This window comes from Cynocephalus volans, chromosome 11 (genome assembly GCF_027409185.1).
Source record: "Cynocephalus volans isolate mCynVol1 chromosome 11, mCynVol1.pri, whole genome shotgun sequence".
In the NCBI taxonomy this organism is placed as follows: domain Eukaryota; kingdom Metazoa; phylum Chordata; class Mammalia; order Dermoptera; family Cynocephalidae; genus Cynocephalus; species Cynocephalus volans.
The window spans coordinates 118,725,235-118,742,129 of NC_084470.1; the positions used below are offsets into that span (position 1 = coordinate 118,725,235).

A 16,895-nucleotide genomic window follows, 5' to 3' on the forward strand; every position below is an offset into this window, starting at 1 on the left:
AATCGTGGAGACTAACTCTTCCAAGGTCCCACAATTCCAATTAAGTTTTGAACTTCAAACCTGTAATCTTTCCACTATTCAATGCTCCTCCCAAATCCCAAGCTCCATGCTGGCCAGTGGGAGCAGGGGCTGGAATCCTACGGAGGGACTTTCTCCTCTTCTGAACACAGAAATGTCAAGAGTAAGGGGAATGTTAACCTTGGTGGTGGTGACCCAGGCCAAATGTGCGTGCTTAGGAGCATGAGCAGAGTCAGGCTTTCTCCAGGAGGGCAGTTCTTGTCTTGCTCTCAGATATATCCAACGCAGCTCCTTCACTGAGCAAACTGAGACCCCAGATCCCACCGCCACTCACCTCAGCTTCTCATTTGCCTCCTCTTAGGTCTCTTTTCATTTACAGTGCTTTTTGCAGGTTGCCAACCAGAGGGCAGGATGGAAGATGTCCCTCCTGCTCATACTGTGCCTTCTACAAGGTGAGTCCCAAGCACAGCCCAGATTCATGGCTCACAAAAACCAGACCTGAGTCTTCCAGATGCAGAGAGTCCTGGTGGGCACTGCAGTGGCATTTGGCACAGTTTGGACACATCCCTGGGTTTCTCTCCTGGGATCCAGGGAATGGTCAGATCTGGGCCCAGAAGGAATGAGAGGGGCAAGAACTTACATGCCTCGATGACTTCTAGAATATTCACTGTTTTGACATTCCCCACGTCTCTGCTCTGTGCCACTTAAGTTGATGGCTGGAAGTCAGCTGCAATTTCAAGCAAAGGTTTCCAGGGCTGCAAAAGAAAGCAATAGCGATGCTTCACTACCACTCGTTCTGCGAACACTCTAGTGCCAGGCCCAGCTCCAGGGACATAAAGATGAAGACCCCACCTTACTCTTAAAGAGTTTAGAATCTACAATGAAACTATATGGGTAAATAAAAATTATATTCATTCATGCACTTATTTGACACACATTTATGAAGGGCTTATGAGGGGGCACTGGGGACAGATAAATGAAAGACAGGATCCCTGTTCTAAAGGTCCTTGCAGGACAGAGTGGTGAGGCCGGCCAGGCATAGGGAAGGCTCAGATGACAAATGACCTTGTCTCCATGCTGTGTTACCTGAATTTTATTCTGATGGTAATGGGGTGGAGGGGCACTGAAGAATGTAGCGAGTATGTGACTAGTGTGTCCAGTACCTACAACCTAGTCCCAAGTAGACGCTTAGCAGATAATTGCTGAATGAATTAATGCATGAGTGAAAATGTTGTGATAATCCCAAAAAAGGATTAGCAACTGTGCCTGGCTTATAAACAAATCAGAGTTTTAATGAAGCGAAGGTAGCCAATACTTGAGTAAATATTCTCTTTGTGATATAATTCTACCACCTCTTCATTTTAATCTCTCACTGCCCTCTTAAAAACTTTTCAGTAGGAGCAGGCTTCTCTTACCCCCAAATGAAAAGTCAAGCAGGCCCATGATTTTTCTGCTAACATATAGGTAATAAATTACTTGCTTTTTAAAGTCTTAAACATTCTAAATTCAATCATTTTAAGCATCCAGTTACATATTTTGATCGGCACCTTCTACCCCTCTGCCCCATCCAGGCAGCTGCTGCTTGGGACCCCAGCAGGCTCATAACAGTGGAGGGTTAGGAGGGTAGGAGGGTAGGCCAATGGGACAGCCTGGCACTCTCTGGATCGCTACCTCTTCCTCTTGTGGGTGCCTTTGTGGGCACCTGTACAGCCCCTGATGGCCTGTCTCCTCCTTTGGCCCCAGGTTCTTCTTTGGCCCCTCCACACAGAGGACTCATCTCAGACAGCTGCGGGCTGGCTGTCTCCCATCCAAGACCCACCTCTGGGCCATGGAAGCACTTGCACCTTCCTCAGCCCTCTGCTGGTGGGAGGCAAGTTCCTTCGTGAGTGCAAACCCTACCATCCCTTTGTCCTGCCACAGACCTCTTGCACTTTCTTAGACCAAGTCAGGCTCCAGTCATGGCCTCCCTCCAATGGCAGGCATCACTCGCCTCTCCCCAGTGGTAAGGCTTCAGCTAGATAAGAGATTGGAGCCATGACCTTTCATCGGACTGGGCTGGACATATAATTTTAGACCAGAATTGACTTTTTCTAATTCAAGAGAGACTATGAAAGCTACCATATGTGAGATCATGTCTGAGATTTCATCAAGGAGCACAGAAGTCCACAGAGAAAGTATAAAGAGGCAGGAGAGAAAGAATAAACTTTGTTTCTGCTTGCAACCTGTCAAATTCAAGTCATTCAGGTAGCTGGCCGTATGCTGCGGCTCAACTATGAATTGTCTTTATGCCTATTGCCAAAGCAGACATATTCACATTACCACTTATCTGTGCCTTCACAGTGGCACTTGGTTGTTTCCATTTCTACAGAAAAATGGCCAGTGCGAAAAATTTTGCAAACACTGATCCTGGAATGTACCCACCAACCAGAGCAGGACTCTGGTATTTCAGGGCACCTTGTCCTTTTCAGAGGAAAAGTATACCCACATGTTCTCACTGTTTAGCTTCTCTTGTTCACATTCCATGCAAACCAGAGCCCTTCTGTCCAACACTGCCTCAGCCCTCCTACGTGCACCTAGATGGCATCGTTTTAGACACCTGCACTGGAGCACATGAAGCATCCAGTCTCTGGATGGACTTGGACGGGAACCCCTAGCACATGATAAGTGTTAGCTAAGTGGAGGGTGAGATTATCATTGCATTCTCATCTTTCAGGAGGGGTCTTGGATGCAGCTCCTTTCCATATCTCGGGTGACTCCTGCTGTCCTGATGGCTAAGCTCTGCCATTTCTACATTGATTCTGCTCTACATTCACAGTGCTATTTTCTGACCTGACCGCTAATTGTGGCAGAGTTTGGAGCTTGTACCTCCCCAAACAGTGACTATCCTTACCGCTCTCTCGCCTTTGCCTTTTTTCTCTGCCTGCAGCTGCGAATGCATTGAAGGGCCCAAGACTGGTGTCTGGCGATCCTGGGGGAGCTGTCACCATCCAGTGCCATTACACCCCCTCATCAGTCAACAGGCACCAGAGGAAGTACTGGTGCCGTCTGGGGCCCCCGAGGTGGATCTGCCACACCGTTGTGTCCAGCAGCCACTACACTCACCATCGCTATCAGGGCCGTGTGGCCCTGGCAGACTTCCCACAGAGCTGCTTGTTTGTGGTGAGGCTGTCCCAGCTGTCCCTGGACGACGCAGGACACTACCGCTGTGGCATTGGAGACAGAAATGACATGCTGTTCTTCAGCATGAACCTGACTGTCTCTGCAGGTATGAGCACATGGCTGCTGGGCCAAGCTGGGCAAGCGAGTGTTAGGAAGGAGGAGGTGCAAGAGAAGGCTGAGAGCCGAGTGAGCTTCACATTTTAGGGCATGATGATGAAAAGCTGGGGTGAGGCAAAGACTTGAAGGGGTGGGCTTCCTCCGGAAGGAAGGTGGGTATTAAGAAAACTTCCCATCAAAGGCACATAAGCTCTCCCACCCCATTGCCCCTGAATGTTGTGGAATGTATATTGGGAGATAGTCCCAGAAGGTAGTGAATTGGATAATGCGGCTTCTTAGGGCCTGTTGGCTCTGCATTCATACATGCAGAAGAGGGGTGACAGGGTATAGCAGGCACCGCAGGCGGGACGGAAGAGTTGACGCCAGCTCTTCCTAAGACCCTCGCTAAGTCCCTCAGCAGGCAGCTGACAGCCACCAGGCCCACACCGTAAGTGGCAGTTTCCGGGAGTTGATCTGGAGTCAGGCACCCAGAGTGTAAGGAGGGGCATCCAGGCTGTGAAGGCCCCTACAGAAGAGCAGGCAGGGTGGCAGCAGCCTGGGAGCAGATTCGTTTTACGACATGCTGCCATCCGACCGTCTGCTGAGGCTGGCTGCTCTGCTGCAGCAGGGGTGTTTCTTTCTTTTTTCTTTTTTGAAGAGCAGTACCTGATGGGCTGTGGGCCTCCAGGGAAAGGGAAGCATAGGGGTCCTGGACAGCTAGAGAGAGAATATGTGGGTATGGGAGAAGGAAACAGAAATATAAAATGTCAATATTTGCAACAGACTAGAGAATACATCCGGGTTTCCCAAATTTTTCTTTTAACCAACATATTGGCCAAAGTGAGGTTGCATCCTATTTAGCAAACATTTTGAACCCAACATTCTCTGTTAAATCCAGGAGGTGGCCTGGATAGCCTTTTCATGTGGTCTCCTTCTGCTGTTCGCACAGGTCCTTCCAACAGCACCCCTACTGCTCCTCTGGCTGCCGGTGACCTCATCATGGGCTCCTCAGGAACAACCCCTCCAGTGGCCAACAGATGGACCCCAGGAACCAGCCAGACTATAGAAAGATGGGGAACAGAGTGGAACAGAATTGCTCCAACTCCAGGAACCAGCAAAACCACAGCACCAGCTAAGGGAAGACAAACCCCAAGAACAATCAGGACAGTAGCTCCAGGGACAGGCAGCTGGGAGGAGGGTTCCACCCAGGCAACAGCTCCCATTCCAGTGAGTCCAGCTTTAAAAATCAGAAGCATGTCCAGTACAACAATCAGAAGCTCAGTAACAAATAAAGCTAGGGTCAGCGAGGTCGAGACCAAGATGACCACAACCAAGGCCGATAGGCCGAGGGAGGAAACAGAGAGGGTCAGGATAGCTCTGGATCCTCTGGAACAGCACCTCCAGTGGCCAACAGATGGACCCCAGGATAGTCCCCAGGATGCAACCAGGAAGGTCATAGGAACCATTAAGCCATCAGCCCTGGTTTCAGAAAAATTGGCCTGGGAAACTCTCCAAGAAGCAACACCAGTTTCTAAGCAACAAGCCCTGGGCTCCACTGAAGGAACCACCCCAGCTGCGGGCGTGTGGACCTTGGGAACCACCAGCATAGAGACGGTGTCTGTGGAAGGAAGCACTGAAGGGGACCTGGCCACTGCTGCTGGAGACAGTGGTCCCCCAGCAATGACCAGCCAGGCCCTGGCAGCAGGACCCCTGAGACCCTCTGGTGAGGAGTCCTCCGTGAAGAGGTAACCCCCAGACCCTTCCCCTCGGGCAGGGCCCCCAGACCCATCCCCTGGCGTGCCCTGTCCTATAGCTTACTCTCTCCCTTTGTACCCACAAGACAATAAAGGGCAAAGGACATACATGTCAGGCAGCCTCCCTCCCTCAAGTTCCCTGCTGTGAGAATGCTACTTGAGTGGTTTTCAAACAAAATCTAAACGATAGAATGACAGAATATTTAGGCTGGAAACTTTGGGACTTTTTTTTAAAGGTGAGGAACAGAAGCTTCAGAGAGGGGAGGTGACTTGCTGGAGCCACAAGGAAAGTGGCTTTCTATAGTCTGGCTGGGTCCTGGGGTTCATCTCTTGGTGCTGGAGTTGGTGGCAGAGCCAAATGCCAAGGCTGGCGACCCTGAGCCTCCCCCTTGGTCCTCTTTCTCATGAAGACCCTCAGCAGGGCCCACACACAGGTGGGTGGGGTAGGGCAAAGGATTCGGGGCTTGGGAATCCAAGGACGGCAGGGCTAGTCTCAGCTCTGCTACTAACCAGTCAAGGGAATGGAACAAGGGTGGCCAATTTGCCTTGGCCTCAGCTTCTCCACCTGTAAAACAAGGGGCATGGGTAGGCCGAATGGTCATTAATTTTCTATCCAGCTTCAGCCTCCATTCTCCTGTGCTCTTCCCATCCCCACCCTCGATCCTCCCACTCCAGTGTCTTTCCAGAAGAGGAAAACAACTCTCGGATCCTGACCCCAGTCTCTGCCGTGCTGGGCCTGTTCATGCTTGTGGCTCTGGTTCTACTGCAGAGGAAACTCTGGAGAAGGAGGACATGTGAGTTAAGTTTAAGCAGCCCCAAGGTTAGGGAGAGCAGTGCTTGTTCTCACCTGACACCCTCAGAGCTGGGTCGAGGTAGAGTCGGTGCCAGGACTTCTGAATGTAGAACAGCTTAATTTTAGTCTCAGCCATTTAACCACTCTTGGCCTTGGTATCTTAATGAATAAAATGGGGAAATCGTCTCTGTACTTATGTCTCCATGGCATCCCAGAGCTTAAGGAGAAGCTCTTTAGAGGATGGCAAGACATGTGTGAACTGCAGGCGTAGGAGCCATCAGCAACCCCGGTAGCAGAGGGCAGGAGTGCAGAGCCCAGACCCAGGACCAAAGTTTGCATTTGTACCCTTCTTTACGGCCTGCTGAAATTCCCTGACAGCAATGTGCCTAGGTTTAACTACTCTCAAAGTGAGTGCTCCATGGTGTTTAGGCCTGGTGAAGAAAGCGGGGGATTTTCTGGGGGCTAGTGGAGGAGGCTAAGTTTCTTAGATCAGGACACTGAAGGCCTGGCCCAAGCTCTGTTGATCTAAGGGCTCAGTTGCAAGTCTTCTGTGTTGGAAAGTTCTCAAAAACTGCAGTGGGTGGGAGTGGTTCTCAGGGAATCCAACCCAGAGCTGTCCACACTTAAAACCCTCACATCCTGCTCTGTGTCTCTGCAGCTCAGGAGGCAGAAAGGGCTCCAGGGGTCACCCTGATTCAGATGACATGCTTCCTGGAGCCAAATCGCCAACCAGACCAGCTGCCCCATGTGGAAAGGAAGATGCTCCAGGATGGCTCTGCTCCTACCCAAGCCAGGATGACTGTCCCAGAGAGGGATCCAGGACCCTGAGGAATGGAAGATAAACACCTCCAGGGCCCCAGCCCCTTCTCATCGCCCCTCCTGCAATCCACAAAGAGGAGCTAATGAGCTGCGGCACCACCTGGGGAAGAGGCTGACCATCCCCGGGCCTACGAAGGTCAAGCAGCCTCCATGGCCAAAGGTGACATATGACTCAAAGCAGCCTTTGAGAAAGGACGTGTTAAGCACTGGAAGAGGTCACCTGGGAAAAGTGTGGCATCTCCATTCCTGGATGTTTGAAAGGACAAGAGACTTCTAATCAATGTGAAAAATGGAAAATTCTCTACCATCACTCCCAGCCCTTGCTGGGTGCCCATCGTTAGTACTCAGCCCGCTGCTCACATTAAATGATGTTCACGTGTCTCAGGCTCACCCTCTCAAGTAGGTTCTAAGCTCTTTTAGGACAGCAATTATGCTTTATCCATCTCACTATGTCCCCAGAGAACTGCCAACTCAGTAGGACCCCAGTAAATATCTGTGACTGATTGGCTGACTGGGAAGCACAGGCTCAGTGGCCTCTGGGAACCCTGCCCACGAAAGAGCTCTGAAGCCCCCTGGACATTTGCTCCTTCATTTAGGAGTCACCTAGGTGACCCTGTAGGCAGGTGGTTTCTGCGTAGAGACCAAAAGAAGAACACTCATTCCTCAAATCATCACTCCCCATCGGACCTCATACTCTTTATCCTGGAGACCTCTTGACTCAGTCAAGATTTTCTGGGATTTTCCTAAATTCATGGAGGAAGAAAGTATTTTTCAATATATTTTCACCTACTTCATAGAGCTCCTCTTGTTCAGCTGGTTATAAATCCTTGATATCAAGTACTGCTCATGAAGCTGGAAAATGGTTGTTGGAGATGGGTTGGGGAACCAGAGAGGAATTCTGTGTGGATTCTGCCTAATCCCCATGTTCCCTCATGCCTGTTGGGGACTCTTGCTTCCCCCATGGCCCCACTGTCTTTTCAGGAATCCCATCCGCTCTTTTCTTTTGCCAAATCTGTTAACAAGCTGTCTGGGCTCCATATCTGGAGAGAGCAACCTCTGAGCAGTAAAAGCAGAAGAGCAAGAAAGGCTCCAATAGCGAGTTGAGGATGGTCAGGTAGACATTTCCAGAAAGTTCAGCTCTGCCTTCTACATTGTTAGCAGCATCAGAAATCCTTCAGTGACACCTCTTCATATCTGCTCCTGAACCCAGACACCGTAGCAAGAAAATCAAGGAGTTGCAGTCTTCGTGGCTTGTGAGAGAGACCTGTCGCTTTGAATAAGTAGGGAAGTTGTGTGTATTTAACCCATCATGGAATGTCAGGGCTAATGGATCCTTGCAGATTAACTAGTCCAAAACCCTCAGTCTAGAAATGAGGTAACTGAGGCCCAGTTGGGGTGATCACTTGTTTAAAGTCACTCAGCTAACCCATTTAGTAATAGTAGTAAGGACTAGAAAAGAGAACTCATGACCTCGGTCTAGTGCATTTTCCACCTTACCATTGCTAAGCAGTGTATCAAAGCGAAACTAATCATCAAAAATCAATGATACCACAGTCATCCTTCCAGGCTATTTTCATGCACACTATCTCAGTGACCTGCCCAAAAAACCTAAAAGAGCAACAGGACAGACACCATTATCCCATGCCACCGGGGAGGAAGCAGGCCCTGCGAGGTATGTAATTCAGCCAAGGTCACTGGGCTCATTAGTGGCAGGGATGGGCTAAGAACCCAGACTGTTTGTTCCACCGAACAAGTGTTTTTACCAGGAGCATTACCAGAACACCAGATTCTCAGGATGTGAAGAGATGTTTTGAGGAAAAGAAGGCTTGGTAGATCAAAGAAGTTTGGGAAATGCTGAGTTAAACAACAAGCAGATTCTTCCACGTAGGATTTTTCATAGCCTTTGATACACTGCGGTGCATTGTGGATAACCCTGTGGATAATGTGTATTCCCCAAGTGTTGGACTATTGTGTTTGGTGAAGCAATCTCACACAACTGGAGTTCCACAGATCACTCTCTGTTTGAGGCAGCCCGATGCACTAAACCAGGGGTCGGCCAACTTTTTCTGTGAAGGGCCAGAGAGAAAATTCAGACTTTGCAGGCCATACAGTCTCTGTGGCAACTGCTAAATTCTGCTGTTGTAGCATAAAAGCAGCCTTGACGTATAACAAGCGATTGTGACTGTGTTCCAACAACAGTTTATTAACAGAAGCAGGAGGCAGCTGGCTTTGGCCCTTAAGCCGTCATTTGCCCAACCCTGCACTAAGCCATAAACCACCCAAGACTCTCCTGCTCCCACCCTGATCTGAAGGATTAGATCCTACTCTTTCTCAAGAGCTTCCCTGACCATCCCTCTCAGTGACTTCTCCTTCCTCTGGACTGCTTTAATACTTTCTGTCTAAAATTTAGCAGCTAGAACATCCTATCTGACTCCCCATCCTGGGGAAGGAGGGCAGAGAGGAGGGTACCAGCCTAGCAAGGGCGTTGGTCAAGTGGTGGAGCCAGGAGCAATTCCAGTAGTAAGGGTGTGGTAGGGAAAGCTGAGAGCCACCAACAGGAGGAGCCGGTACAAGTTCAAAGGGCCAGAGCAGAGCCAAGGTCAGATTTCAGGGCCAAGAGTTTAGAGAGGCAGAGATAAGATCTGAGTAAATGCTTTGCAGGGAAGGAAGTGGGGCAGCCCTGGGGTGTTTACTGCTCTCCTTTATGGGCTCACTGGTGCTTGGAGAGGGGCCGAGTGTGGACTTAATGGGCCAGAGGCAAGACAGGCGGAGAAGGCCGACTCCATCTCTCCTACTGTCGGTGATTTTTTTTCATCTCCTATCCCCGGCCAGTACGATGCCCACACTGCTGAAATGAGGGCCAGGGAAACATCCATCACTAGGCTGGAATCAGGGGAGCCCCCATGGGGGTTTCTAATCCAGGATGCAAGGAAGCCATTGACTTTCATATGATCAAGCCGATTCTCGGGTTAGGACACAACTCTCCAGTTCTCCTTAACCTCCTACATATTAATGCTGCTACCACTTCTTAACCTGTCTCTACACAGTAGGCACCATCCCAGGTGTTTTCACATTCTAGATCACGTTTGATGCAGCATTTCTGTCAGGCAGGTATGATGATTCCCATTTTACAGATAAGAAAACTGAGGTCCAGAGAAAGTAAATAGTTACACCACTGGGGAAAGGACATATTGGAACTTGGACACGAAGCGGTTCACCTGCACAGCTTATATCCTGGATCACTGGGCCACCTGCCTTTCTCTTTGTTTGGATTTACGCCCTGGGTAACTGGTCAGGACCTTTCCTGTTTAACACTCTAAAGACTTGCTTGTTTCTCTCTTTTAGGCTCATGTATGGAAGGTTTCATCATCATTTCCCGTAATTTGTTCTCTTTCCCCTAACTAGCTTATTCCTGTACTGACCTAGTGAAGCGTGAAAAAGAGTTCAGGGAGCCAGAACTGAGAGCTAAAAATTCAGGCTTGACATTTGTGCAAATAGAGATCAGATCTTAATTCTCTGTGGGGGCGTCCATCTACCTCAGGTTACCCAGGATAAATGCTTAGGGTCAACTAAGCCAACTTTTCACTGCTCTTCATTAACACTTTGGGGACTTCTTCCTGCCCTCCAATAGCCAGTGTGGTCTGAGAAATACTGAATCAGTTTAATAACAGCCTCAGTCAGACACAAAGAGGAAGGTACTTCCATGGAAAGATCTATTACGCACTTCCGTCCCCAAGCAGACATGGATTACTTGATTATCCTCCACTGGTGCAGATATCCCAGCTCTGAGAGCTTGACAAACACTGAATGGAGAATGGAGATTCTACATAGGAGATGAGCTCTCTGTGGGTGGCCCTGCACGCAGAGTGTAGTGCCACCAAGCTTTCCATTTCTCATTAAGCGACATAGCTTGCCCTACAGGCTCGGGCCTTCCCAGGCCAGCCTGCTCCCTTTGCTGTCAGCAGGAGGATGAGCTGTCACCCCCTCGTCCACTCTGTAAGGGGTCAACTGAAATCACACGGACAGCAGAGTGATGCCAGTCACAGGAGAGGACCCTGTGCACACCTTGGAAGCATGTAGAAATCACAAGCAGACCCCCACTGTGCTAAAGACACACGTCCACTCTGTAGGACCTGGACTCTTCTGCGTCTGCCTCTCCCAACCACTGGCCTGTTCCCAGTCCTCGCTTATTTGCTCATGTATCCAGATCTACCAGTTCCACTCTGAGCATAGGGAGTCAAACAAAGGCCACTTCTTTCCCTGAGTATTTTAGAGTGGAGGAAGAAGTCAGGACTACCATATAGAAAGGCCTTTTCCAGAATGCCCCACAATTGGTCTGAAGGTGTTACACTTCACTGCAGACAAGAGTTCGGGAAAAGGGAATCTGGGAATTTGCTTCCTTGAGGCCTGGCATGGGAAGGGCAGACTGGCTGGTGAATGCAACGGGTCAAAACTTTCCATTTTTCCAGCACTCCACTCCCCCACCTCCACCAGTGTAGTGCAGACAAATAAAAATTAATTACGGTTTACATCACCAGAAAGAAACAGACTCCCATTCTACAGATGGGAACATTGAGGCTCAGATGGGCACAGGCTGTAGGGGATCACAGGGACTAGCTATTTTTCCAGTGGCTGCCGGCCAGGCAAAACTTGGGCTGAGGGCCAGGCTCAGACCAGGAACAAGGAAACAGCAGGTCTTCAGGAGGACCCCAATGGCTTATGAGAGGGGCTGGGCCCTGTCACCTGACACCCCACCTGTTGACTTTGGATGTCTACTCCCCAAATCTTCCTCCTTCTGCACCTCCCCAGCAGGGTGTGGAGGAAAGAGAGAGCAGGAGAACGGTTTGGTAATTGCAGAAAAGCTTTGCTCATTTGTCCCAGCCTCTCAGAACCAGAGAACTAAAGCTCGCTGGAGCCCGGGGACTAGGTCCAAAGGGGATTTGAGAGGGCCTTTGGACCAGGGCTGACTTTCCATTTCCGGGGCTTTCATGTTTGGCTTCACCTCTTGCTGCTGCCTGCGACAGCCTCCTCAGGGCAAGACACGGCCAGTCTCAGGAGGCTCCCACCATAGTCTCCACCTTCACCTCCAGCCACCAAAATGATAAAGGGGACCGATAGCCCCCACCCCAGAAGCACCAGAAGAAATGTGTTCATTCTCTGAGTCAACTGAGCTAGGACAGCAGGCAAGGGCTTGGATCTGGGCAGTGACACAGGGAGTCAGGTGGTCAAGGAGGAGGGAACTCTGGTGTTCATGTAAAAAAAAGATAAGATTTGAAGCTCACATGCATACATTTGGCCAGTAAGTCAGCCTCTCCAACACTATCTAAAGACTAGAGCCACTAATCTGACAACAGCCTTCGCCCTCCTTTCACACTCCTGCACCCCCACCACCCAGCTTGCCATCCTGTGACTTTTCCCTCATTATAGTTGTTCCTGGCGTTGACATGATGCTGTCAGATCATAGATGCCATACCCCGAGCTCCTTAGGAAGGACCCTGGGAGCCCCTATAGAATCACACAATAGTCAGGCAAATATGGAGTCTTTATACTTAATTCTCCTCCCTCACCCACCTGCTCCCTGCTAGGAAGACTCACCTGGGAAAAGCCTTAGGCCTCTGAACATAAGTCTGGACTCAGAAACTCCCAACAAATTTGCCCAAGCCCAGCCAACCAGACTATTCCAGTTCCAACTATCCTAATGAGATCCCAAGCAGCAGCTACACAAGGGACCATGTTGCCAGCCAGCAGCACTGTCGTTGCCAGGTGGGCAACAAGGGCACTGATCCATCCCGTGCTCTTCTCCCCCAGCCCAAAAGGTAGAATTGGTCCAAGAGGAACAGATATGCTCCTGCCAACGGTGACAGCTAGGGTCAGGAAATACTACATCATTATCTGTTGATGGGGGCATGAGTAATTCCAAACAATCAATACCCCTCAGAAAGGGGGATATGTTATTTAGCTTTGGCAGATTCATTGTCACAATTCTATTTTCTAGGGAGTGATACTAAAATGACTCTATATTCTAAGGTTGAAAGGAAATGCTGGATTACAGGGCTGGTTGGCCAAGGATTAAACATTGGCTCCAAACAGGGGTTAAACATTGACTCAGCTAAAGACCTGCACATAAGAGCAGAGAACTGGCAGTAAACAGCATTTCATCTGCCCACTCTTATCTCATTCTTCTGGCAAGAGCCATGCTCATAAGAACCATCCTCTCTGAGGGATGCCCAGTGGGCAGAGGAGGATGGGGAAGGACTGTATGTCTTGGGTCTCCCCTTCTCTGTTAGTGATTGGGTCAACCCATAGTCTTGGAGCATCAAGCTAATAATGACAGCCTGAGGGTTGGATCTGTGTGGGTCTGTGGGCTCCATCGTCTCCAGTCTTCTCTGGATTAACCAAGGTTGTAAATGGAAATCCCTTGCTATCTGTAGAAACATAATCCAAAGGATTCATCTTGAGAGTGAAGGCTTTGGGAAGTGGAGGAAAATGCCCAGTGCTGGAAGACCTTGGTTCTAGACCTTTCTATGCCATTATCTTACCTTGCAAATGAGAGCAAGTCATTTCTCTTCTCTGTCTTCAGTTTTCATCATTCTGTGGGGAATCACTCTGAGTTCTGAAATCCGGTGCTGTCCCATTCCTCTGCTACCGAATCATAAGCACTTGTCAGATGCCAGCCACTGCATGTATTACACTTAATCTTTATAACATATTTATGCACTAAGTATAATGAGCCCCAGAGACATTGAATAATCTGTCCAAGGTGCCCTGGCTAGCAGGTGTCAATGCTTGGATGTGAACCCAGGGTGGTCTATGTCCAGAGCCCATGCTCTTTCCACAAGGCTGCACTGCCTCCCCATGCTTGCTACCATCTGGCTCGTGTGTTTCTTGACAGTGTTGTACGTGGGTGATGACTCCACAATCACACTATCTGCCCTTGGGGAACAGGGACACACATTCCTGTATGTCTCCAATCTCCCTGGACCTTTAACTGGTCATGGTCATAGTAGATGCTTGTGGTAGGCTGAAAATCAACCCCTCAGAGATAGGTCTGTGTCCTAATCCCTGGAACCTGTAAATATGACCTTATTTTGGGAAAAACGTTGTTGTAGATATGATTAAATTCAGGATCTTGAGATTATCCAGGTGGACCCTAACTGCCATCACAAGTATAAGAGGGAAGCAGAGAGATATTTGAGAAACACAGAAGGAAATGGGTCCATGGGGACAGAGATTGGAGCAATGTACCTCCAAGCCAAGGAATACCAGCAGCACCCAGGAGCTGGAAGAAGCAGGGGACAAATTGTCCCCTAGAGCCTCCACAAGGAAGGTGGCCCTGCTGACACCCTGATTTTAGACTTCTGGCCTCTCAAACTGAGAGAGAATAAATTTCTATTGTTTTAAGCCACCAAGGTTGTAGTAATTTGTTACAGCAGCCACAGGAAACGAATTCCATTCTCAGTCAAAACACAGAATTCTAGAACTGGAAGAGCATTGGGAATGATTGGGCCCTGCCCTCTCATTTAACAGATGAAAAGCCTCCAGGCCTAAAGGAGACAGTGATTTGCAAAGGTCACTCAGCAAGTTAGAGGCAGAACCAGTACCAGGACAGAGAAGTTCTGACCTCAGACCAGTCTCTCTCTGGATTTCTCTACACTAACTCATGCCGAGTCCCAGAGCCATGAAAGTCAAAGGAGAAGCAGTTCTTCTTGTATATTTTCTTGTATTATTACCCTTAAAAGGAGGGGGGGGATTGAGCAGATCAGGTGATGTCAGTTTGGGAACGCATGATTATTGCATCGTTATTAGTGAGTCAGGCAGTTGGGGCCTCTTGGCCAGACCGTCCTCCCCTCAGGGCTAGGGTGCAGGGGTTGCTACAGGGCCACCAGTTTCCAGAAGGGGAGGACACAGTGCGAGAGGGGAAGCTAGAGTCTCCAATCACACCACCAGTGTGTGGCTGACCCCAAAATAGGATGCAAGACTTGGACTTCCTGGCTGTCCCCTGGGTTCTATTTCTCATTTTCCCCTTTCCCTAAGCTGGACCAGTGGGGTGTGTGGGCTTCGGGTATGTGGGGGTGTGTGTGTATGTCTGTGCACATGCATGTATGTCTGACACGATCTGCTAAGACAGTTTTGAAGACTACTGGGAACATGAACCAGGACACGATCTAGTAAAAAAAGACCCACTATCATGGAATAATGGAGCAGGGAAGGACAGCCAGGCCCCCCGAGGCTTTGCTCATCAAGTTTCTATGCCAGTACACAGTGGGCCTCCCTTAACCCCTCCTCCAGCCCAGACAATGAGCCACAAGTTATTCCCTGCTTTGGGGAAAACAGATTACTGAGAAATGAGAAAACAAACCCTACAGGTATCCTCACTATTGAGTTCAAATGGAGAGAGGTGTAAGACAGAAAACCTTTGATATCTGGCAGAACCTGGCTTGTCTCGTCACTGTCCCCGCACATCTTTGTCTCCCCTCGCATCCTCCCACTGGATACCCAGCCTGGGACTGGGGAGGAGAAAGATGACAGAAGAGGAAGAAACAGAGCTCAGTTGTCGATGTGTCTTTGTGCCCTCCCACCTACCACCGTGGGACTGAGTCTGGGCTGCAGCAGAGGAGAGGGGATTAACAACAATAGAGATATCCAGATGGGTCTGGAAATTCCAGGACCCAAGGGAACCTGCACCTTGCCCATCCTGTATAGGATTTCGGTGGTCTCCAGTCTTTCTAATAGCCATTGCACCCCCAATTAATTCAGGAACGTTGGAGCGCAAAAGGCTACAAGGGATGTTGAGGGGGAAAGGGACTCTGTCACATAGGGTCTCCCAAAGGCTTTGGAGAGAGGCGGACCAGCCAGACATACCCTGCACCCACAAGAAGGGCAAGGAAGGGCTGAGGGGCCCTGGAAGTCCTACCCAAAGGAGCTCAGCAGCAGGGACAAGGAGGACACAGAGTGGACCACAGAGCTCTCCAGAGGGGCAGAGACAAAGGCCCACGAACCAGGCAGGACAAGTCACATCACAGTGGACAAAACTATTTCCTTCTGGAGCACAAGGCCAATGTAGCACTGTGACAAAGCAAGACCACAGTAATGGACCACTCCTCAGGGTAACACTGGCCGGCACCCCACCCGTGACTATTCTTCCCAGATTTAACAGAAACCCCAGAGGAGAGAAGGGATACAAAAAGGAAAGAAAGTTCATTCTGGAGTAAAATGACTGAGATATTGGATTGAATTTGCTTAGAAGTGACTAGGTAATTTTTTTCTTACATCATTCAGATTATGGGTTCAGGGTCTGAAGTTAAGCTCCATAATGGAACATAGGGGGGTTGGGGGTTTTTTTCCTTCCCATTCAAATCTGTGACTGCGGTTAACAGCCACAAGTGAGCGAGCGGTTAGCTAAAATAAGACGCAGGGCTCTGGCTGCCTTGTGCCTCCGCAGGGCTCTATTTCTCCTTTTCTCCTTCCCCTTCTGGGGTTTGGCCTATAGGACTCTGTAGGGAGAGCCTGTTTAGGATGGGATGGGGCACTGGTAGGATGGGGCAGGATCTCTTAGGGGGGCGGGATGGGGGCCATATGTGTGTGCGTTGGGGAGTGGGCTTCATCATGTGACACAAGACTGCTATGGTCATTTCGGGAATACCTGGGAGTTCCACCAGGTCATGTCCTGGGAAACCACCCTGGACTAACTGTGGTAAGGAGGAAGGTCGCTACCCTAGCTCAGCAGGTCACACTCTCCTTGCTGTGGGGCCGAGCCGCGGCCCTAACAAGACTCTAAAGTCAGCCATTTCCGGAGGAGCCCAAAGCAGCCAGAGTCTTCAATTCTTCCAGGGACTAAAAGGAAAGAGGCAGGACCCTGAGACCCCAGAAGCCCTGGGGCTGATGAAAGGGGCTTTGCAGAAGGTGTGTAAAGGGCGGACTTAGCCCAGGTTGAGTATCCCAGGGACTCGGGGGTGGGGGGTGGTGGGGGTTCCCGAGTGACTGGGAATGTGAGACCAAGGACTAAAACAGCCATTTCTGCCACCTGCGCCCAATCGAACGAACGTCGGCTTCATACCATGCATTGGGCCAGGCTTTTGATATCTAATATCAGGCTATATCCTCCACCTGTAGATTTGGTATTACTACCCCTGTTTTCCAGATGAAAAGAAATACGAAGGTGACTTGCCTAAGGTCTTGTGGCTAGAAAGTGACAGATAGGTTGTTCATGTTTGACGCTCCATCCACATCTTGCAACTGCAAAGATGAAGGAGTCC

The 16,895-nt window shown here is 49.7% G+C and overlaps 1 protein-coding gene across 1 annotated transcript; it reads left to right on the forward strand.

The window, feature by feature from the left end:
* Positions 1-415: 415 nt before the first annotated feature.
* FCAMR (Fc alpha and mu receptor) lies at positions 416-6,648 on the forward strand. The gene is made up of 6 exons (XM_063115330.1): positions 416-492; positions 1,783-1,904; positions 2,945-3,283; positions 4,223-5,018; positions 5,703-5,821; positions 6,479-6,648. Exons 1-6 carry the CDS (start codon positions 437-439, stop codon positions 6,646-6,648), a joined length of 1,602 nt encoding a protein of 533 aa, XP_062971400.1. The 5' UTR covers positions 416-436.
* The last annotated feature ends 10,247 nt before the right edge of the window (positions 6,649-16,895 follow it).